This window comes from Ascaphus truei, chromosome 9, assembly GCF_040206685.1.
Source record: "Ascaphus truei isolate aAscTru1 chromosome 9, aAscTru1.hap1, whole genome shotgun sequence".
Taxonomy (NCBI): Eukaryota; Metazoa; Chordata; class Amphibia; order Anura; family Ascaphidae; genus Ascaphus; species Ascaphus truei.
In genome coordinates, this window is record NC_134491.1 from 4074303 (window position 1) to 4100060 (window position 25758).

The 25758-nt window shown below is 44.7% G+C and overlaps 1 protein-coding gene across 12 annotated transcripts in view; it reads left to right on the forward strand.

The window, feature by feature from the left end:
- Positions 1-7237: 7237 nt before the first annotated feature.
- CDIN1 (CDAN1 interacting nuclease 1) overlaps positions 7238-25758 on the forward strand; it is a 152531-nt gene continuing 134010 nt past the window's right edge. For 4 of the 12 annotated variants that reach the window (XR_012803748.1, XM_075613212.1, XM_075613223.1 and 1 more), the window contains exons 1-2: positions 7238-7380; positions 11009-11119. Coding sequence is in view for 11 of the 12 variants with exons in the window: in XM_075613212.1 (XP_075469327.1) it covers positions 11019-11119 (101 nt within the window). In the remaining variant the exon portion in view is untranslated. Of the gene's footprint in view, positions 7381-7462; positions 7502-7563; positions 7628-8985; positions 9063-9835; positions 9855-11008; positions 11120-25758 lie in introns of those variants that run through there. The other 8 variants (XM_075613213.1, XM_075613215.1, XM_075613218.1 and 5 more) reach the window with 8 other exon arrangements.

Below are 25758 nucleotides of genomic sequence, written 5' to 3' on the forward strand. Positions count from 1 at the left end.
CACTTTCTTTTATGCTGCTCTTCAATGCACTGTGAGGAGGTCCTCCCTGTGATGGAGAAGAGATGAGCTCTATGTATTGGAAGGGAAACAGCTCTCTTTTCCATTAGAGGGAGGATGTCTTCACAACCTATTGCAGAGGAGACTTTGTGTTGTTGTCATTTAATGTTTTCTGTCTTATTGTATTGTATTGTATGTCTTTATTTATATAGCGCCATTAATGTACATAGCGCTTATCCTCCCATTCTAAATACTCTGGACACCCAATTTACTGAGAACTGGGTTAATGGGTATGTGAAGGTTGCGGACTCCTGAGATGTTCCTGCTTCAGATCTACAACTGGCCAGCAACTGGTGTTCTGATTGCACACCTGTGCTAACGGATACGGTATGGAGTTAGGATGGTATCCTGCACCAACTGGCAGACTTTGCTATGTTAGTTGTAGTGGGGCCCGTCGTTATTACTGGGAGATAAAGCAGCATACATTATTCACCAGGGAGTTGCACTTACGGGTCAGACGACATTTCCTGCACAAACTATGTGTCTGACGCAGTTACAGACTACATGTCTGCTGGCTGGACAGCATGTCCCAACTGCCAGCTATTACGGACTCACTGCAGGAGGAAGACTTCCAAAATCACCCAAACCAAAGCAGCATGGAGAGTGTGTGAAAACAAGTTTGTAGAGGCAGAGGAAGCAGATAGGACAGTACACCGACAATCAAAAAAAACCCAGCTCTGTATGACCGGATCCATACTTCACCCAAAACTATATTCACCAATTTAAAATACTATTTCACGAAAAAGTAGTGAATAGAAGGAGCAGCCTTACGGCAGAGGAGATGACAAAAAATAAAGGAAATGTGTGCAATAGACGGACAACCACAATGAAGAAGCCAGACATTAAACATGTCCAAACATGGGCACACTTGGTGAGCCAACTGGCAAATAGTGTCTCACATCAGAGGCTTGTCAGGGCTCTCGTCCTGCTGTATGTTTTTATAAACATTGGTTTTTAACATGTAAATGCTCTTATACAGGCATAGTTATGGGTGTACTTAGCATTTCAGTAAAAAAAATAATAGCCAATAATAATGCAACTCTGCATACATTTGCTATACTATTTTAATTGTTACAAAATATTGGGCACCTAAAATGTAACCCCTGGCACCTGTGCTATGTGCAGCCCTGACTGACCTGTCAGTCTCCTCCGCAACCGGCCAGAGAGCTCCCAGCATGCTTTCATGCCGCGTTGCGGTTGAGCTGTGACTGTCACTGCCAAGCTGCTTAGTGTGGCATGTGGGGGGTGGGAGGGGGGGATTGTGTCTGTGTAGGTGTCATACACACAGAATAGTGGAGGGGGTTAGATGGAACGATTCCCCGCCCGCTAAACAAAATTTTGGCTTCTAAAAATTCTGATTGACCCCCAAGTATTATATATGTAGCCCTGATTGGTTTTTGGGCTATAGGTCTGCTCTCCTCCTGGCAGTAATACCTAGTAAGGATAGGGTGCCAGGAGTAATTATGGGTTTTCCCCACTCATTGCAGTGGATTGAGTCAGAGAAGGTAGTGTCATCAGGCCTTGTGTCCAATTAGTGGCACAGGGGTGGTGACTACTGGATCTGTATTTAAAGCACTGCACTTCCTGTATTTAGGCAGTCTGCCTCTACCTTGAGAGAGGCCAAGTCTACCCGTGACCAGTGTGCAGGGCTCTGCATACTGTGTGCCCTCCCCTTGGGGAGCAGTGGTAGACTATTCCTCTTATTCCACCAGGGGATAAGGGAAGAGCTGGGACTGCTCTCAGTGCACTTAGGCTGGGAGTGAACATCCAGGGACATCCTGAGGGTGGAAACCCCTGAAAGCTGAGATCAACTGTGGTGCTGAATATAGTGAGAATGAAGGACCTGTGTTTTATTATACCTCCTGCCTGAGAGTGAAGTTTATTGGGAAGAGGGTGAAGATAGATTCTCCTGCAGAGACATCTCCCCATACACCTGGGGGCTGCAAGAGATGGAGGCACTGCACCTGAGTACGATTCGGGCAAGATCCCAGAAGCCTGTCCTGTTATTCCCCTATACCACCATGTGAGAGACTCAGGGCCCCCTGTTACCAGCAGGTTTGCACCACACTCAACCATGTAACCAGAGAGTTTCCCAGAGATAGGCCCTATGTGAGATTGGGGGGGGGGGGGAACGGGCTTATATTTGGAGGCGCTGCTGAGATCAATCAGGACAGGCTTTCAGCAAAGCAGAACTGGAAGATTAGGATGCATGCTTCCAGAGCAAGTGTTGATGAAGGAGGGAGTCTAGGTGTAGTCAGGAGGCCCCTGAACCACGCAAAGCACGACCTAAGACTGGCCTAAAGAGGTGAATAGAGCTGGCAACAGGGCTATAGCTGTTCTAGTCACCTGAGGCGAGTGATCGTAGGATGCCTAAAGGAAGTACACTGGTAACAGAATTCAGCCATTTCTTTAGAGGGTCTGCGATACTGGCATGTCAAAAGGAGGTGACACTGAGTGCTGCGGGGGGAGACGACCTCCCAAAAGCACTACTAGCCAGTAGCCAAACTATCACCGTAGAGCACTTGTACTGGACTGTCATTGTGTGCGGTGTACATGAGAGAGTTTTGCCTAGCCTGGAGTATGCGGAATTATCACTGAACAGAGGCTAATATGGACTGTAGTGTCAGCAGGGGAGCGGACCCCCTACCAAACCGAGGGTCGCGCTGTGTTGAAATCTGTCGTTAGTGCAGCCAAAATGGCAGCTGTTCGGCAAGGGAGTACCTGGCGAAGATGTGAGCTAAGATGGCGGTTCCCAACGAGTCTGGATGGCGCACATGCTGCATGCAAACGGGCTGTGAGAAGAGTACTTGCAAAGATAGGTCTGGCGCGAAAGTTAGAGCCCCGCATATGTGAAGGAAGTGGCGCGAAAGCAGGAGCCGCTGACCCCTGTGTTGTGACTGGCTCAGAGAAGAGTCCACGTCACGAGGTGATATCGAGTGCCCCATCTCTAATCTCCACCAGAGGGAGGGGCCATGATGAGAGCCAATCACAGAGTTCTGCCGAAGCTGAAGGAGGAGCTGGATGTGAGCTGCTGCCTCCTCAGTTTTGCAGAGCTGGCGACAGATAAGGAGTGAATTGTCGAGCTAGTAAGGTGAAAACACTAAACTCGACAAAAGAGATGACTGACTGCAACGTCGCTACTTACCAACTTCCAGGAGGCTTCCTGGTTGTTGAGATCGAGGGCCGGTAGTTCCTAAGGTGTCTGTGCCTGCAATGCAGACTACCTGGGGCGGCGCCAAGTACCACTGCGCGATGCCAGCAGTGTGGAATCTATTATCTCTGGCCGGTAGACCCGTTTCCTACTATTGTTGCTCCGTTTGAGGGACCTCAAGCGCGCTGATGGAAGTGGACAGCGTTGATGTGGCTGCTAACCCGGGCCTGTGTGCCCTACAGAGAGGTCCGGTTGCCGACCTGGTTCCTTAAACTGATCCAGCGGTAGGGAGATACAGCTATGCCGAAACCTACCCAAGAGGAATCGGGAGTGCTAGAATTGGGGGTGTTGGAACGGGACTGTTTCGTACCCATGACAGCCCATGATGGCGTGAAGACCCGATGTGGATCCCCTGCAGAGGTGCCTTTGCTGTCCTCGTCGGACGACAAGAACGACAGCGTTTCATCTGTGGTGATGCGTGGCCAGCGAACCATCCCAGCGGTGAGGCCCCGTCGAGTACACTTACCGGTGAGATGGAGCGGATGAGTCCGGAGATTCCCCGACAGCAGGCGCTGGTGCGGTCTGAGCCGCGTAGAAGTTAACGGGGGTGGCAACTCCCAGTGTGGCGGAGACGGGACCCGAGACTGGTCCTGAGGACCAGAGGAGCATCGTGAGCCAGCGGAGCGGTGAGGAACCCCCACCCCCTTACTACCGCCAGGTGAAGATGGAAGAGACCGGAGAGGGGGATCATCCTGAGGCTTACTCACGTGTCCGCGACCACGCCGAACCTCCGGCGCCACTCCTGGCGGATGACGCATTTCCGGTGCGGTACCGGGATTATACACAGAATCCACAGTGACGACCAGAGATTACGTCACTTCCGGATCGACCCTGAGTTTGGAGCAAAGACAAGCACCTACCTCCCCGATAAGTTCCAGCATAACAGCCTAGGAGATGAAGATTTACAGAGAGGTACTAGCCAGCCGAGGGATGCGGAGGCGTGCCGCCCGGGGCAGTAAGGAGACCCCTACTGGTCACGGCATAGCCCGACTTAAAGACACTATTCTGGACTCTGGCACTTCCCTCATCCCTGCCCTTAGCGCCACTACCACGGCCACTGCCCCTGCCCCATCCCACGTTCCTGTCCACCGGGTCCTAGTAGGGGTAAGAAAGATATAGCTCCCACACTTTCTACGGACTGGCGGGACTGGGTGACCAGTGATGAGGGGTCCGATGGGGAGATACTGTGGGCAAATAGAATACCTGTGTCCAACCCCACTGTGTTTAAACCTGTGTCTAGGGGAAAAGCCAAGGGGTCACATTCTACCGATTGGGATACTTCTGGAGTGTCATCTAGAGATGAGTCTGAGGAGTCCATGTGTGTGCCATTATCATATGAACACAGTGATAAATGGTGGGCCCCATTGTTTGAAGGGTATGATAAGTCTATGGATCGCACAAGATTCATTCTAGTGAAGAATGATGTAGTAGACCATTGGTGGGACAAAGGCACGTACTCTGAAAAAGAGGTTGCTTAGGAACTTATTAGGAGATGGAGAGAGACCAAGAGAATAAACTGTTCCTGTTATTATACTCCCGCCTAGTGTGTAATCTTACTGGGGGGAGAGGTGATAGTTCTACTCTAGGAGATCATCTTCATCTATCTGGAGCCTACAGCAGATGGAGGTGCTGTACTGCTTGAGAACCATGTGGGTAATGTACCCCAGAAACCTGATCCTGTGTCCCCACTACCACCGGCGGACAGCTCAGCCCTCCTGTTACCAACAGGTATCATGCACCACACACATAGTAATGGCCAAATCTCCCACCGGGTGGGGAAACACCATTACATATTTAATGAAGTACATAATAATGAAGTAATATCCAAAAGTTCATAGAAGAAAAAAAAAAAAAGCTAAATATATAGAGTAGTACATTGTGTCCACAAATAAAACTCACCAACATTATCAAAGGATATAATCCATGTGTTCTCTGCTCTTTGAGGGAAGTCTCGCTAGGTTTGTGGGGATTTCATATCTGTATATAGCATTCTTTGATGCTGGTTGTGGCATTGTCTCCTGTGTGACCTCAGAGTATTATGGTGGAGTTTGGCATTTTAGCTGCTATCTGTTACTCTCACAGCTATGCCGTTCGTATGCTCCTCCCATCCCAACTATCAAGCAGGGTGTTGGAAACATCATGTTATGGGGATGCTTCTCTTCAGTATGGACTGGGAAGCTTGTGAGGATAGAGAGGAGAATGAATGATTCAAAGTAGAAGCAAATCTTTGAGGAAAACCAGTTTGAGTTCAGCCAAGACTCCGAATCTGGGGAGAAAATTCACATTTCAGTAGGACAATGACCCGAAGTACAAAGCCAAAGCCACACTAGAGTGGTTGAACAAGACGATAATTAATGTTCTTGAGTGACCCAGTCAAAGTCCTGACGAATCCAGTTTAACATCTATAACGACACTTGAAGATTGCCGACCATCGACGATCCCCAACAAATTTCAGAACGCGATACATTTTCCAGTGAAAAATGGGCACAAAATTCACCATCCTACTGTGCAAAGCTAGCAGAGGCCGATCCAAAAACACTCATAGCAGTAATTGCTGCAAGAGCGGCTTCTACCAAGTATTGACTTAGGGGCTGAATACTTATGCAACCAGTAAATGTCATTTTGTATATTTCTTTTGCTGACATTTAATCTCATCCTTATATAAGTGTTTAGTTCAACCACTGCAGCTTTGTATTTTAGCATAAAACAAGCTAGTTTAAAAAACTGTGCATACATTATTTGTAATTCAACTTGTGACATTATTGGTAGTAGGGAGTGAATACTTCTGTATACCACTGTACAGACGGTCCTCGCTATCCATAATTTCGCTTTAGGACGAACGGATTATCGGATGCGTCACAATACATTCCGCGGAGCGGATTATCCGCCGCTCATTAACATGGGATAAACATTAAACGTCGTTTTACAACGTTTCCAGAACGGATTCTGTTGGATAACCGAGGACCGCCTGTATATCCTGTCATGACATCACTATCACCGGGCAGAAGAGGGCAGGCTACAATTCTGCCTAGTCACCCAGCACCATGTGATTGGGAAGGGGAGTTACTCGGCGTGGGCCCTGCAGTTGTGAACACAGATTACCTGTCTCCAGAGAAATCTGATCGCTCAACGCGGCGGGCAAGGTAGTTAGCGGCCCAATTGAGGGGCGGCTCTTGTTCCTGCGCTGCAGCAGGCAGTGGGGACCTAGCCTAGAGCCTATCTAGTAATCCCAAAGGGGGGTTACAACTATATATTTTTTATGCAAGCTGTCAAATTCCTTGGTTGTGTGTTTCTGACAGCACAACTGTGTTAAGTAACTCTTCAAATTAAACACTTAACACAGATTTAGGTACTAGCCTATTTTCCCTGTGGCAAGAAAGGAAACTATAGCACTAGGTGAATTACTTTACCGAGGAGAGCGCATAAAAGGATTTTACTGTCGCTAACAATATGGACGGTGGCAACATGAGCAGCGACTGTTACAATTACAAATGTAACTGCTGACAAGTGCTTTTTCAAAATGACTGTAAAAGAGGCCACTGAGCTGTGTCCCTCTCACCTTTAGGAGAGACTTGGGGCCCCAGTCAGCTGTGGCCCCACAAAGTATGCCACCCCTCTTATAGGTTTCCCCAGTGTTTTTACTTAAAAATGTAAAGGGCGTAATGTGCATTGTAATCTCAAACATTGTATTCTAACTGGGTATATCAGCGCTGAGCCAGGTTACTAGCACAGCTCTCTGGCCTGGTGTAAATTAGTAATGTATTTGTATCTCAGGGACATGCTGCCTTAGGGAAAGATATGAAACACACGGTATATACCCCCCACACCTCCCCACGTTGTTGGGAAGAACAGAGTTTGCATCCCCAGGTCATTGGGAAAGTTTCAGGAGAGATGAGGGTGCGCGCGCGCGCCTCCTCGCGCTGACAGGTATGATGTCACTATGGTGCGTCTGCGCGTGTGAGTTGCCAAGGCGACCGGCGATGACGTTGGAACTGGGCGCGCGCGGGAAGAGACAGAGATCGAGCGAGGAGGGAACGCGCGCGCAGGTGTGACAGTATGCGCTATACACAGTGACACGCAGTAACAGTATGTGCTATATACAGTGACACGCAGTAAGTGTGTGCTATATACAGTGACATGCAGTAACGTGCTATATACAGTGACCCGCAGTAACAGTATGTGCTATACACAGTGACACGCAGTAACAGTATGTGCTATATACAGTGACACGCAGTAACAGTATGCTATATACAGTGACACGAAGTAACAGTATGTGCTATATACAGTGATACGCAGTAACAGTATGCGCTATATACAGTGACACGCAGTAACAGTATGTGCTATATACAGTGACACGCAGTAAGTGTGTGCTATATACAGTGACACGCAGTAAGTGTGCTATATACAGTGACACGCAGTAAGTGTGCTATATACAGTGACATGCAGTAAGTGTGTGCTATATGCAGTGACCTGCAGTAACAGTATGTGCTATATACAGTGACACGCAGTAAGTGTGTGCTATATGCAGTGACCCGCAGTAACAGTATGTGCTATATACAGTGACATGCAGTAACAGTATGTGCTATATACAGTGACACGCAGTAACAGTATGTGCTATATACAGTGACATGCAGTAACATGTGCTATATACAGTGACACGCAGTAACATGTGCTATATACAGTGACACGCAGTAACAGTTTGTGCTATATACAGTGACACGCAGTAACAGTATGCGCTATATACAGTCACCCTCAGTAACAGTATGCGCTATATACAGTGACACTCAGTAACAGTATGCGCTATATACAGTGACACGCAGTAACAGTATGTGCTATATACAGTGACATGCAGTAACAGTATGTACTATATACAGTGATAGTAATATTATGTGCTATATACAGTGACACACAGTAACAGTATGTGCTATATACAGTGACACTCAGTAACAGTATGCACTATATACAGTGACACGCAGTAACAGTATGTGCTATATACAGTGACATGCAGTAACAGTATGTACTATATACAGTGACAGTAATATTATGTGCTATATACAGTGACACACAGTAACAGTATGTGCTATATACAGTGACACTCAGTAACAGTATGCGCTATATACAGTGACACTCAGTAACAGTATGCGCTATATACAGTGACACAGTAACAGTATGCGCTATATACAGTGACACTCAGTAACAGTATGCGCTATATACAGTGACACTCAGTAACAGTATGCGCTATATACAGTGACACGCAGTAACAGTATGTGCTATATACAGTGACACTCAGTAACAGTATGCGCTATATACAGTGACACTCAGTAACAGTATGCGCTATATACAGTGATACGCAGTAACAGTATGCGCTATATACAGTGACATGCAGTAACATGTGCTATATACAGTGACACACAGTAACAGTATGCATTATATACAGTGACACGCAGTAAGTGTGTGCTATATACAGTGACATGAGGTAACAGTATGTCCTATATACAGTGACACGCAGTAAGTTTGTTCTATATACAGTGACACGCAGTAACAGTATGTGCTATATACAGTGACACGGAGTAACAGTATGTGCTATATACAGTGACACACAGTGACAGTATGTCCTATATAAAGTGACCCGCAGTAACTGTATGTGCTATATACGGTGACCCGCAGTAACAGTATGTGCTATATACAGTGACCCGCAGTAACAGTATGCGCTATATACAGTGACCCGCAGTAACAGTATGCGCTATATACAGTGACCCGCAGTAACAGTATGTGCTATATACAGTGACACGCAGTAACAGTATGCGCTATATACAGTGACCCGCAGTAACAGTATGCGGTATATACAGTGACACCCAGTAAGATTATGCGCTATATACAGTGACACGCAGTAAGATTATGCGCTATATACAGTGACACGCAGTAACAGTATGTGCTATATACAGTGACCCACAGTAACAGTATATGCTATATACAGTAACACACAGTAACATTTTGTGCTATGTACAGTGACCCGCAGTAACATTTTGTACTATATACAGTGACCCGCAGTTACAGTATGTGCTATATACAGTGATACGCAGTAACAGTATGTGCTATATACAGTGATACGCAGTAACAGTATGTGCTATATAGTGACACACCGTAACATTATGTGTTATATACAGTGACACGCAGTAACAGTATGTGCTATATACAGTGACACACAGTAACAGTATGTGCTATATACAGTGACACACAGTAACATTATGTGCTATATATAGTGACACGCAATCACAGTATGTGCTATATACAGTGACACACAGTAACATTATGTGCTATATACAGTGACACGCAGTGACATTATGTGCTATATACAGTGACACGCAGTAACATGTGCTATATATAGTGACACGCAGTAACATTATGTGCTATATACAGTGACACGCAGTAACATTATGTGCTATATACAGTGATACGCAGTAACTGTATGTGCTATATACAATGACACGCAGTGACATTATGTGCTATATACAGTGACACGCAGTAACATGTGCTATATATAGTGACACGCAGTAACATTATGTGCTATATACAGTGACACGCAGTAACATTATGTGCTATATACAGTGATACGCAGTAACTGTATGTGCTATATACAATGACACGCAGTAACATTTTGTGCTATATACAGTGACATGCAGTAACAGTATGTGCTATATACAGTGATACGCAGTAACAGTATGTGCTATATACAGTAATACGCAGTAACAGTATGTGCTATATACAATGACACGCAGTAACATTATGTGCTATATACAATGACACGCAGTAACAGTATGTTACATTGACATGTAGTAACATTATGTGTTGTATATAGTGTCAATACGTGGTAGTGACACACACATCCTAAATATAATAATGAACCTCAGTGTTTGTAACACGCATAATAAATAAATATACACACACACATACACCTATATATAACAAACACTATATATAAACATAGGTACACCCATATATAACGCATGTTAACATACACCTATATAATTACACCTATATAATCACAAACCTATATATATATATATATATATATATATATAACACACCTTATATATAAACATGCATACATCTATATATAACAAACATTATAAATATATATATATATATATATATATATATATATATATATATATATATATATATATATATACATTTTTTTGTATTTACATTTATAAAATGTACACATATGTTTCACACATAATATATAAACACACATACTGTACTTGTATGTAAAGGTATAAATCAACCCACACATATATTTATTTAAACTCATATACATATATTTATAATTATACACACACATATGTATTTATTTAAACTCATATACATATATTTATAATTATACACACACATATGTATTTATTTAAACTCATATACATATATTTATAATTATACACACACATATATATTTATTTAAACTCATATACATATATTTATAATTATACACACACATATATATATTTATTTAAACTCATATACATATATTTATACACACATACAATGTGTATTGTCTCACAACTGCGCTGTGGAATATAAATTTTACACATATGATAGACATATGTATATCTGTGTATATATAGATCTAAAAATACATACACAAATATAAATAGTTATACGTACACAAATGTATATTGGTAGATACATACATATGTTTATATATGTGCACACATTTATTTATGTCCTTACAATGTCACACAGCAGGAAGGCGATGAGGCTGATGAAAGCGGAGTACGATGAGATTGCCCTCTTCATCGCGACCCTGAGACCCACTCGGCAGAGCATCAGATGCCTGAAGGAGAAATTCCCCCGGTGAGTTGGGCTCGCAAACTCCACCTGGTGCAGTTTACTAGGCTCATATCTGTCATTTTTCTTGTGCTGTAAGGTTAAAGCACCCACAGCCCCTAACTGCTTCCCTACTACAGAGACCTGTGCCACATTGTGTCCCTCCAGCACTGACAGGGTTACAATACCAACTAGGGGGGGGGGGGGGGTGAGAGAGACGGAGGGAACTGAAACAAGATACAAAGGTGGGGATAATTATATTAGTAGATAATAACAAGGAAATGGTCATCTCAAGCATAAGATATCAGTATACCAAAAAGAAAAATAACAGAATATATAGTGGAATATCAAGGCAGGACCACGGGATCAGGACCTTTCAAACAGAATAAAACTAATGTATTTAGAGCTCTATCTGGAAGTCAGGGAGAGCTTATGCAGAGAAGGGTGATAATATTATATTGTTTAACTGGAATTCTACATTTAGCAAAGTAAAACGAATGAACAATTCTTGTACAAATACCAGTAATAAATGCTTGCCTGGGTTGCTGGGGTTCTAAGCAATGGCGTTGCTGTGCGTTTCTGATATTGGCAGTGAAGGGGTGGAAGGCGATATGTTGCCTATAGCTAAGATAGAAGTAAGGCACCTTCTGAGCAGACCAATAACCATTGAAAGGTGGTTATGTTGTGGTAACCACACCCCTGCAGTGTCCAGAAGCTACAAAACCAATGGGTAATGTGCTCAATCATAACCTGCTCTGTTGCAAAATATAACTCCCTCTATTCTGGTGCCAACATTTTTTTGGCAAAGGCTGTGCTTGTGTTTGCTCATCCAGAGTATTTGAAGAGGAAGCTAATATCATGTAGCATTAGCTTGCACTTCAGGGTCCATTTAGCTAGGCTGGCAAACGGGCCAAGCCTATACCAGTAACTAAAAAGTACATGAGGGAGTCAGTGTGGCTTTCCTGGCATAACGAGCTGCTTGGTTGTAATTATCAAATTGGGAGCTATTTAGGCAGCTAACTGTCTCCGTGTTAGAAACCGCAGTGTGATGCTGAGGGAGGAGAAACATCCCATTAACTTTTGTAGTCCTTTTTTTGTTAACACTGCCAATATGTAAAGAAACTGGAAATGTAGAAGATTGTAGAAGTTATATTTCACAAATAACGGACTAAGGCTATGTCCATATGTATTCTTCATTCTAAAATACAATAGTTATTGTTTTGAAATGTACTGTATTAGTGGTATCATTGTTACTCTATAAAATGTGCCGCAGGTGTATTTAAGAAAACTATGAGCACTGATGTGTTTGTTTTTTGCCCCAGGAAAGATGTTAATGTTTAGTTGTTTGCAATTGGCTCGATGGATGATCTAACTGTTTTCCTATTTTTAAAGAGCTGAAAATACCTAAAAGGCACTGGATGTTTCTTTGGCTCACAGAGAGTTGCATTTTATAAGATTACAGCTGTCTATTATTTCATTTTAAACACAAGGTGTAACCTTTTATTTTGAATGTGAGGCTTAGATCATGGTCCACATTGAAATCTTTGTTATAACTGTACCCTGTGTTGTGCTGAAGTGACTAATCTCACAGCTATGTGTATATGATAGATTGTACTTTGTGACCTCACTGTGTAATGTTGTGACATCACAAAAGCGCTTATGCCTTTTTTTTTTTTATGTTTCCTACGCGCAAATTGGTCCATGCCAATTACCTAGCAATTGCCACTGTCCTGGGGGATCAGGATAAAAGATCAACTCCATTTAACTTTGGACAAGTCACTTCATCTCCCTGTTCTGAATTAAATTGTTTACTCCCCAGGGTATAGACACATGTTACCTGTGCTATTATTCTTTCCCTCCGACTGTGTACTGTGACAATCAGTAGCAAAAATAGCCTTGCATCACTTTGTTGGTGCTGTGTCTGGTCCTTTTTCCTGTCCCACACTTCTCATTGATTCCAAATTAGGATGAGTTGATGTGCATCTATCATATGTTAGCTAGCCTGCTTTGTGCATGAGGGCCACTCACATAGTAAATATTTGCCTCCCACAGAGACACACACGCGATGGCAGCACGCCAGTAAGTGGGCTTTCACAGTGGCTGATTCCTTAGTATATTGAGAGCTTTTTTAAATATCTGCTTCAGCAGATTTAATGAAGAAAATGCGTTTTCTTGGTGTCTGAGGTTGCTTGTCTGGGTGTTTTGAAGATGATTTGTGCACGTACCCAGCACAGCTGTAACAAAAACACAGAGATGACTGAAGAAGAAGGATTGCAAATGGACATGATGGTCTTAAAATCTTTGCTGGTGGCAGATTAGCAGGAATATCCACGTATCATAGTGTTGAATTCTTATTATTTATAACGCACCACCATATTCTGCAGCGCAGTTACAATGGAGTTTGAAGACTAAAATAAAATATCACCACTAATATACACTGTTACAGTAAGTAAGGAGGCTCATGCCCCAAGGAGCTTACAATCTGTAAAGGAGGGACATGGTTGGTGATTTGTGAGATGGGCTGGCTGTGACGCAAGCAGTGGGGACGCTCATAGCTTTGTAGAAGATTATCTGCATTGTGGTAGGGGCAGAGGTAGGAGATTGAGGATTTCAGGTGGAGGAATGATGATATGTTGCCGTTCATTGTACGGAACCCCAGCAGCGAACAGTACCTCCCCAATACATAATAAAAATACACCCCCCTCCCAATACATAATAAAAATACACCCCCCTCCCAATACATAATAAAAATACACCCCCCTCCCAATACATAAAAATACACCCCCCTCCCAATACATAATAAAAATACACCCCCTCCCAATACATAATAAAAATACACCCCCCTCCCAATACATAATAAAAAATACACCCCCCTCCCAATACATAATAAAAATACACCCCCCTCCCAATACATAATAAAAATACACCCCCCTCCCAATACATAATAAAAATACACCCCCCTCCCAATACATAAAAATACACCCCCTCCCAATACATAATAAAAAATACACCCCCCTCCCAATACATAATAAAAATACACCCCCCTCCCAATACATAATAAAAAATACACCCCCCTCCCCAATACATAATAAAAATACACCCCCCTCCCAATACATAATAAAAATACACCCCCCTCCCAATACATTATAAAAATACACCCCCCTCCCAATACATTATAAAAAATACACCCCCCTCCCAATACATAATAAAAATACACCCCCCTCCCAATACATAAAAATACACCCCCTCCCAATACATAATAAAAAATACACCCCCCTCCCAATACATAATAAAAATACACCCCCCTCCCAATACATAATAAAAATACACCTCCCTCCCAATACATAATAAAAATACACCCCCTCCCAATACATTATAAAAAATACACCCCCCTCCCAATACATTATAAAAAATACACCCCCCTCCCAATACATAAAAATACACCCCCCTCCCAATACATAATAAAAATACACCCCCCTCCCAATACATAATAAAAAATACACCCCCCTCCCAATACATAATAAAAAATACACCCCCCTCCCAATACATAAAAATACACCCCCTCCAAATACATAATAAAAATACACCCCCCTCCCAATACATAATAAAAAATACACCCCCCTCCCAATACATTATAAAAAATACACCCCCCTCCCAATACATTATAAAAAATACACCCCCCTCCCCAATACATAATAAAAATATGCCCCCATCCCCAATACATAATAAAAAATACACCCCCCTCCCCAATACATAATAAAAATACACCCCCCTCCCAATACATAATAAAAAATACACCCCCCTCCCCAATACATAATAAAAATACGCCCCCATCCCCAATACATAATAAAAAATACACCCCCCTCCCAATACATAATAAAAAATACACCCCCCTCCCAATACATAATAAAAATACACCCCCCTCCCAATACATAATAAAAAATACACCCCCTCCCAATACATAATAAAAATACACCCCCCTCCCAATACATAATAAAAATACACCCCCCTCCCAATACATAATAAAAATACACCCCTCCCCAATACATTATAATAAAATACACCCCCACCCCAATACATAATAAAAAAATACACCCCCCACCCCAATACATAATAAAAAAATACACCCCCCTCTCCAATACATAATAAAAAAATACACCCCCCTCCCCAATACATAATAAAAATACACACCTCCCCAATACATAATAAAAATACACCCCCCCTCCCAATACATAATAAAAATACACCCCCCCCTCCCAATACATTATAATAAAATACACCCCCCACCCCAATACATAATAAAAAAATACACCCCCCTCCCAATACATAATAAAAATACACTCCCCTCCCAATACATAATAAAAATACACCCCCCTCCCAATACATTATAATAAAATACACCCCCCACCCCAATACATAATAAAAAAATACACCCCCTCCCAATACATAATAAAAAATACACCCCCCTCCCCAATACATAATAAAAATACACCCCCCCTCCCAATACATAATAAAAATACACCCCCCTCCCCAATACATTATAATAAAATACACCCCCCACCCCAATACATTATAATAAAATACACCCCCCACCCCAATACATAATAAAAAATATACCCCCTCCCAATACATAATAAAAAATACACCCCCACCCCAATACATAATAAAAAATACACCCCCACCCCAATACATAATAAAAAATACACCCCCTCCCAATACATAATAAAAAATACACCCCCCTCCCAATACATAATAAAAATACACCCCCCTCCCAATACATTATAATAAAATACACCCCCCCTCCCAATACATTATATAAAAAAAAAAAAAAATACACCCCCCTCCCAATACATAATAAAAATACACCCCCCTCCCCAATACATTATAATAAAATACACCCCCCACCCCAATACATTATAATAAAATACACCCCCACCCCAATACATAATAAAAAATACACCCCCCCTCCCAATACATAATAAAAATACACCCCCCTCCCCAATACATTATAATAAAATACACCCCCACCCCAATACATAATAAAAAAATACACCCCCTCCCCAATACATAATAAAAATACACCCCTCCCCAATACATAATAAAAATACACCCCCTCCCCAATACATAATAAAAATACATCCCCTCCCCAATACATAATAAAAATACACCCCCTCCCAATTCATAATAAAAATACACCCCTCCCCAATACATAATAAAAATACACCCCCTCCCCAATACATAATAAAAATACACCCCCTCCCCAATACATAATAAAAATACACACCTCCCCAATCTTACTATATATTTCTGAAAGCATTGTATGTATGTATGTTTCCCTGGTGTGTTCCCTGTCCCTAGCGGCAATCTCATTGGTCCCTTGGCCCGCCTGCCCCCGCACACCTCTCATTGGCCTCACTCACTCACACCACTGCTTCAGGCCCCCTTGGCCCGCCCCCGCACACCTCTCATTGGCCTCACACACTCACACCACTGCTTCAGGCCCCCTTGCAGCTCACCTTCCCCCCTCCCGGTGGCCGTCACTCTCCCCCGTCACCCGGACCGCAGCTCACCTTCCCCCCCCCGGACAGGCCCGCACCTTCCCCCATCCCGGTGGCCGTCACTCTCCCCCATCACACGGACAGGCCCTGCACCTTCCCTGCTGCACGTTTCCCGGCGGCTCGCGCTCACAGGTGCAGAGAGGGGGCGCGTGCGCAGCGCTCCCCGGACGGGAGGAGGGAGAGCAGAGAAGGGCCAGGCGCGCGACAATCGGAGGAGCGCGGGAGAGAGGAGCGGTGCTGTGAGTCCTGGCAGAGGTGAGGGGGCTTTGTGTGCGTGGGGAGAGGGAGGGGACAGTGTGTGTGTGTGTGTGTGGGGGGGGACAGTGTGTGTGGGACACCGTGTGTGTGTGGGGGAGGGGGGGACAGTGTGTGTGAGGGGGAGGGGGGGACAGTGTGTGTGTGGGGGAGGGGGTGGACAGTGTGTGTGTGGGGGGGGACAGTGTGTGGGGGGTGAGAGGGGGGGACAGTGTGTGTGGGACACTGTGTGTGTGTGTGTGTGGGGGGGAGGGACAGTGTGTGTGTGGGGAAGGGACAGTGTGTGTGTGGGGGAGGGGGGACAGTGTGTGTGTGGGGGGAGGACAGTGTGTGTGTGGGGGAGGGGGGACAGTGTGTGTGTGGGGGAGGGGGGGCAGTGTGTGTGTGTGTGGGGGAGGGGGGGGACAGTGTGTGTGTGTGGGGGGAGGGGGGGACAGTGTGTGTGGGGGGAGGGGGGGGACAGTGTGTGTGTGGGGGGGACGGGACAGTGTGACTCCCGGGCAACGCCAAGTCTCTCAGCTAGTACATAATAAAAATACACCCCCCTCCCAATACATAATAAAAATACACCCCACTCCCAATACATAATAAAAATACACCCCACTCCCCAATACAAAATAAAAATACACCCCCCCTCCCCAATACAAAATAAAAATACACCCCCCTCCCCAATACATAATAAAAATATACCCCCTCCCCAATACGTAATAATAAAAATACACCCCCTCCCGAATACGTAATAACAAAAATACACCCCCCTCCCAATACATAATAAAAATACACCCCCCTCCCCAATGCATAATTAAAATACACCCCCCTCCCAATACATAATAAAAATACACACCCCTCCCCAATGCGTAATAATAAAAATACACCCCCCTCCCAACACATAATAAAAATACACCCCCCCTCCAACATACATAATAAAAATACACCCCCCTCCCAATACATAATAAAAATACACCCCCCCTCCCAATACATAATAAAAATACACCACTCCCCAATACATAATAAAAATACACCCCCCTCCCAATACATAATAAAAATACACCCTCTCTCCCCAATACATAATAAAAATACACCCCCCCTCCCCAATACATAATAAAAATACACCCCCCCTCCCAATACATAATAAAAATACACCACTCCCCAATACATAATAAAAATACACCCCCTCCCAATACATAATAAAAATACACCCCCCCTCCCCAATACATAATAAAAATACACCCCCCTCCCAATACATAATAACAAATACACCCCCCTCCCCAATACATTATAATAAAATACACCCCCCTCCCAATACATAATAAAAATACACCCCCCCTCCCAATACATAATAAAAAATACACCCCCCTCCCAATACATAATAAAAATACTCCCCTCCCCAAAACATAATTAATACTCCCCCTTCCCCAATACATACTAAATACCCCGACTTAGCTTGGTCTCAGGCCGGGACCCGGTGGTTGCTGGCGGGCAGGCAGTTGCACAAAGCAGTTACCGCCGGGCCCAGCTCTCGCCTGCTGCAGGCTTCTCTCCCTCACACTCTGTTCCACGCGGAGCTTCCAACGTCTGCGCATTCCGGCGCGCCAAAGTCAGAGAGGCCCGTCGCGCGCCAGTGTGGGATAGAGTGTGAGGGAGAGAAACCTGCAGCAGGGGAGAGCTGGGCCCGGTGGCAACTGCTTTCTGCGGCCGCCGGGCCGTCGGCAAGCACCGGGTCCCGATCTGTCCCCCCGTCGGCCGCAGCATACCAGAGGGGTGAGCGGGCCCGCTGGCTTTACCCTGGCTATAGCTACGCCCCTGGGCACAAGGGATCCCTAAGGAGTTAAGAGTCAGGAAGCAAGTGGAGTTTAAGACTGCGGCCCCTGTCCTCCCTGTTGCTCGCGCGTCTGGCGGCACGTGCAGAGACTACAGCCGCGATTGGCCATGATGGGGCATATCTGTCCTGCCACTGCGCGCCGACCACGTGATTGCGTGGTGGCACGGGAAGACACAATTCTTGTCTTCCGTGCCAGCGTACGCGTCACAGCGCTTTGCGCGCCCACACACACACGGCCACTGGGGCCTGCCCCATAGAGGACTGTGCTGTGGTGGGTGGCGCGCACGCCGTATGCGCGCCGCCGTGATCCCCGGGGACTCAGCCTTACAAGGAGCAGCAAATGTGCAGTCATCTCCATATAACCAGGTATCTGTCATCAGAACTGTGCCCAGGACACACGTGAAAACGAGAGGTAACTCTCAATGTATCACTTCCTGGTAACACATGTTATAAATAAATATATCCACAGTCACAGAATCCCACTAAAAGGGGACACTTTATGCACCACTGTGTTTTCTAAATGACCCCCTGTGCTTGGGATGCTAAGAATACCGACAATAGAGATCCTCGGTGCTGTGTCCTCCTGCTCGGATTCCTGTGTGTGCCGAGCTTCATAGGTGGCACGTCGGAGGTAAATGTTCCTTTTTTTCTCCATGCCTTTCAAAAAGTCAGGACTCTGGCTGAGCCTCGTGTGTACCAGCCACACGTAAAGTGCATGTTATGCTACAAATGTAAGACATGACTTAAGCATGTGAGGGCTTTTAGAAAGCAGGACTCTGCTACATCATATGTTTCCCAGCCAGCATCTGTTTGCTGTCATTGTAGGGAAAGCATTTGATTGATTGTGTAAAACAATGACTGAGACCAGTTGTGAGCTTATTACCACCTCAATTAAATAAAAGCTCTGGTTATGTCCCAGCAGTCACTTTTTGTGACAGTTTAGCCTTTTAACCCTAAGATTTCATTTAAAGGTTCCCAGTTGTCTTGAATCAGGTTTCCAGAAATAAATAACTGTGTTTAAATATCACAGCGTCTGGCTCTGTCCAGCAGCGTTATACAGAAGGGCTGTATGCGAGTCCTAGTGATAATTCCACTGTCTGATCTGAGAGCTACTCCAGGTGACATTGAGTGAGTCACTCCATCTACTTGTGATAGGCACCAAACATTAGGCCATAGGTAACATATTGTGCTTTGTATCATTAATTTCACAAGAAAATGTACTTTCGCACATTTGGCACAGATCAGGAATTAATGACTTGAAGGGACAGGATTCAGCAACTCTGTGTGTTGTGTGCTTGTCGTCACACCTAATATTATCTAGAGGCAACCGCACAGAAGCCCTAAGTGAGCTGAAAAACAGTACTGGCTATAGCAAAACATGGCAATCATGTCAATGTTATTCTCTCTAAAACGCTGGTGTCTGGATTGGGCTTTAAGTTAAAGCAATGTTAAATGGGGAATTTTCTTATTATTCTCAAGGTACATTTCACTTTAATATTAGTTATCACCATACACTCAGTAACAAGTACACATGTTGAAGAAAATAGAAATGACCCCTGTGTGTGTGTTAACCCTTTCAGTGGGTGGAGGTCCTTGCTGCACAATCTTTGCAGTCCCCACGCCAGGCCTGGCCTGTGCATCACACGGCTCAGCCACAGAGAAGCGAATCATTCACTGCTGCAGCTCTTCTCTGCGGGTTTGCTTTTGACTTCCGTGCAACATGCTCGATTTGTTGGCAGTCTTTCAGCGGACCCCTTAATATAAATCATTGATTCTAGCAGCATGGGGGCAGCTACAACGTGGCCTCTGGCAGCTCCCTCTCCCCAGGAAGGAATCCAATTGGCCTCATGGCATAGTTAGAGCGAGTGACCTTACTGGTGACACAAAAGATCAAACTACAGGTTCTTAAGTGCAGTATTTACTCTTTAACCTGCAGCAGTCTCTAGCTCCCTAGTGGCACTTGAAATTACAGTTTTACAGGTCTGTCACTTGCTCCTCTCTAATTTGATGCGGTTGCAGAAAAAGCTGTATGTTTTTATTAACCTCTTACCTGCCCGCAAGACGTTGCCGAGTTAAAAGCATGGAAGCAGGATATCCCTGCTTCAGCACACGTGGTGCAATCAGCAGCTCAGTCGAAGACTGCACCACCTGTGCTGAAGCAGGGATATCCTGAAAACCTGACCTGTTGGTGGCCCTTGGGGACTGCAGTTGCCCCTGGGCTAAGCTGTTGCACTGTGGGGGAAAAAAGAAGCTTATTTATTTGGTTTTATCTAGTCCCATTTGCTCAGTGTGATCTTAGAAAGCTCATCTTCTCTCCCTGCGCGTTTGTTTACCCTCCTGTAATTGGGTAATAAGATTATCATTGCTCCTTTCTCTCGTTGGGAGTTAACATCCCAGGAAATGTGCATCCAAGGTTCCATCACCAAGGTGGCTGCATAAGCGACTTCTAATATAATTGCACAGAGATTTGGAATAGTAAGAGGCTCGTTAAGTACAGCATTGCTACTTTTATTTGGTTTTGCAGACCTTGCTGTTTGAAGCATTTGTACTGAACTGACTTTAGGATTTTCATTAAAATGCACACAAGTAAAAATGCTGCAGAAAAAAAAGAATAGGATTAGAGAATGTTTTCCAACACTTTTGTTTAATCTTCATGACTAATTGAACTGTGTATTATACTGTATCAATTTGTATATAAAAATAGATTTTAATTGCAGAAATTCTGTTACAGTACTAATGTATAATAGAAGATAGGAGCGTGATAAAAATGTCTTAATTGTATTATGTTAAAATTAGAAGTCTTCCTCTAACCTCAGGGAGGGGGTAAGGGAGGAGCGGTGCTAACCTCAGGGAGGGGGGGAGGGAGAAGCGGCGCTAACCTCAGGGAGGGGGGTAAGGGAGGAGCGGTGCTAACCTCAGGGAGGGGGGGAAGGGAGGAGCGGCTCTAACCTCAGGGAGGGGGGTAAGGGAGGAGCGGCGCTAACCTCAGGGAGGTGGGGAGTACGGTACCTCCCCTTCCCCCCCTCCCTGAGGTTAGCGCCGCTCCTCCCTTACCCCCCTCCCTGAGGTTAGTGCCGCTCCTCCCTTACCCCCCTCCCTGAGGTTAGCACCGCTCCTCCCTTACCCCCCTCCCTGAGGTTAGCGCTCCTCCCTTACCCCCCTCCCTGAGGTTAGCGCCGCTCCTCCCTTCCCCCCCTCCCTGAGGTTAGCGCCGCTCCTCCCTTACCCCCCTCCCTGAGGTTAGTGCCGCTCCTCCCTTACCCCCCTCCCTGAGGTTAGCACCGCTCCTCCCTTACCCCCCTCCCTGAGGTTAGCGCTCCTCCCTTACCCCCCTCCCTGAGGTTAGCGCCGCTCCTTCCTTACCCCCCTCCCTGAGGTTAGCGCCGCTCCTCCCTTACCCCCTCCCTGAGGTTAGTGCCGCTCCTCCCTTACCCCCCCTCCCTGAGGTTAGTGCCGCTCCTCCCTTACCCCCCTCCCTGAGGTTAGCGCCGCTCCTCCCTTACCCCCCTCCCTGAGGTTAGCGCCGCTCCTCCCTTACCCCCCTCCCTGAGGTTAGCGCCGCTCCTCCCTTACCCCCCTCCCTGAGGTTAGCACCGCTCCTCCCTTACCCCCCTCCCTGAGGTTAGCGCCGCTCCCCCCTTAACCCCCTCCCTGAGGTTAGCACCGCTCCCTCCTTACCCCCCTCCCTGAGGTTACCTCCCTAATCTTGAGGATCACTTTGCTCTGTATTTAGCTTTCCCTAATTCCCTTCCTTACCCCATCTCATCTACAGGGAGAAGTAATGGTGTTTTATTTATTTTTAAATGTAGTTTATATAAAAATACATTTTAATTTATAATGAATGTTAAACCTTAATACCTTCCACTTAACTTTTAACATTTATTATAAAAAAAATGCTTTCAAATGAAAGTTATTGATGTGTTCTGCTTTTAGTAGGTGTTTAGTGTTCATTTTTTGTATGCTTCCTATTCAACAGATATTTACAATAAATATTATCATGATAAATGTCTTAATATTGTTATCATGGGAAAACGTTTCTTACTGCCCGACCCTAGTGCAAAGTGACTGAGAGAATGTATGTGTGTGTTTGTAATTGTGAGTATGCAGGTTGGCCCAGTAAACGGTATCTTACAGGGCAACTTATCTCCCGTTGCCCTGAGACTGGGCTTTCCAGACCTCTGCTCTGCCATAATAATCAGCGCATGCTCATTTTTAGGGGTGTACACATGATCCGGGGTGATTATAACATTGTGATGGGCTCTCGGGGAAAGGTGCTATTGGTTTTGGCTGCTCCTGGGCTCGTATCTCTGACTGCAGATTTGGGCTGAAGCTGTTGTCCACTGTTCGTTTAAAGCGCTAAATACTTGATGATGATAATTTGTAAATAGTTTATAGTGTATCAGACATTATATTCACAGTAGCCAATACTGTATGTTATTGCAGCTGCCGATTCTCTATTCTTATAGAAACATTAACCCCTTTGCAGCTGGAGGTGTCTGCACAGCCCGGGGGACCCATAACTCTTGGGGGGCTGCCCTGCTTACTTGTGATGGGTTTCCCATGCTATATCACTTTGTGATGGCAGACGCCTGTACAGGCTGAGCCCAGGTCGGAGTGGTACAATGGCTGTACGTTGTTGGGTTGCATCCTTTGGCTGGTGGAGGGGATTGATTGCAATGCGTTACTGTCTACGCTGCCACCAAAGTGTTAAGTCTGCTCAGTGGTTTGGATTCATGCCAAGTTATCGCAGGGAAAGGGTTATGTGGATGTCTATTGTCTTACTTCATTTAAACAGAAGGCTAGAAAAAAAAAACCGCAAGCGCTCACTGAGTTGCAGAGATATGACAGCTTACGCGCCTGAGCCTGAGCCGTGCCCTGCTACATAACACAGATGTCTGAGGGAGTCATCTGCCAGCTCTACCTCTCCCATGGAGCTGAAGTTTCCCCGGGTGAAAGCATTCGACACAGTGCTGTCAATGATGCATAGCGCACAATAGAAGACGATGCAAATATGGAGCCCCCCGCTGTGCAACATTGCCCCGTTAACGGCTGCGCTAGCGAGAGGCACTGAAAGAGTCGCTACTTCCAGGGCTCAAAGGGCCAGGAAAGGTCAAGCAGTGCCCATGCATTTGAATTGGAAATTGTCTGATTGTGTCAGCGTGCTGGTGCAGCGGGGAGGATAGGCAAGGGAGAGGGTGCAGTGTTTAAGGGATTCCTTCTAATCACATTATAGGAACAACACTGGCTGGCCAAGCACCCACATTTTACCACTGGCTATCACAGACTGTTTTTATAAGCAGAGCTGAAGTCACCATTCATTCCGGCAAAAACAAGCCACACAGACGCAGGTAAATATCCCTGAGCTTGGCAGGATAAAACAGAAGCCTGGAAATCACTTCAGAGCATAAAGAGGCTGGTTAATGTTTCAGCAACACGCAGGTCCTGCTTTAAAAATGGAGTCTGTTCATGGCTGCTTTTATGTTATAGATCCTCATTTCTGCAAAGTACCAGGGCGCAGAATTCAGGGAAATCAGGGAATGTGCGGGAAGCGTTTAAATAAAAGGACAAAAGCTGAATCTGGCGTCGGGGTGTAAAGAATACATAAGCACAAATTTGTGACAGGTCATAGGAAATTACAGATATAATGACTCTTTAGTGATGGGGCAGTGTGCAATGTGCACATGTATAATAATAGTGGAGTTACTTCAATGAGAACAAATAGTCAATGAATATATTTGGATGCGCTGCCTCCCCTTTTTCACCAATTTTTCTTTCTTCCTCCTCCCAGTTCAGTTCCTTTTTTACCTTTTTGCCCTTGAAGAGAAGAGCGAAAAAGACTGCTTTTTATTACGTGTTTGTAAATGTGTATTTCTTCTTTGATTTCCCAAAATGTAACCAATGTAGTGTTTTTTTTTATTTTATATGAGACGGTACTGCAAAAAAGTCAGGTTTCTTCAAGGTGCTCACGTTCTGAATATCACTTAAATTACTGTATTACAGACTAATATATCACAAATAATAATTTTCCTGTCTTCGTGCTTTGATTGTAGGGTTCACTTTAAGAATGTAAAGCCCTGAGGCAACCAGACTTCTGAGCCCTTTATACCCTTTTCTCTAAAACGCCCCCAAATTTCAGAGCCTCTCAAGGCATTAAGATCATTTGTTTTGGGAAAACATCATTCATGGCCCATCAAAAATGTGAATGAAAGATTTCTTGTACTGTATATGCGAGGCCTGTATTATTGGATATACATTTCTTTAGAACGTGCCCCTTGGATGGAATTAGCTTTATTTTTATTTGACTTTGAAAATAAACAAACATATTTTTTTGTCCATTTAGAACTTAAAAGTATTAGGCAAGTTTTGGAAGTGGAGCCCTCTGAAATCCAATACAAATATAAGGCTAGTACACACCGAGACGGAAACAAACATTTGCTGAATAATCACAGATTCTATTTTCTCTATAACGTACAAAATATATTATTTTAAATTATTTGCCCTATTGTCTAAAACAATGTTGCTTGCCTGCAAGGAGGCACAGCACCACTGCTTAGTGGCATTTTGGCCAGTGTCAGACGTACAACATTTAGGGAGCAGAGGGGAGGCGTGGGCTCTATCTGCCACAAGGACGGGGTATAATATGGTGTGCGCCTCTCTAGGGGCACATGAATGTAGATGAACAATCCTCCCAGGATTTGGCATTCTCTGAGCGGTGTCAGAATAATGGATGTTGAGCACATGTCGGGCATTTGTTAATTTCTCTGTTATTTGAAGTTTATCTACCATGATCAATCTAGTAAACGAGAGCTTGGCTCCCGTGGCATGTGCCATTGAAATGGTGATTAGGCAGACCGACGGGACCTTCTGCCTCCTAGTTTCCCTCTTTGCCAGGTAACCGGTTACGTATGAATAGCAATAGCTTTCCAATTAAGGACCGGTTTACAGTTTAAATTGGTGGAAACGTATTTGGAAACTGCCACATTAACTTAATGCTGTGCAGCTAACAAAAGGTCCTCTACTTGATTTTAATT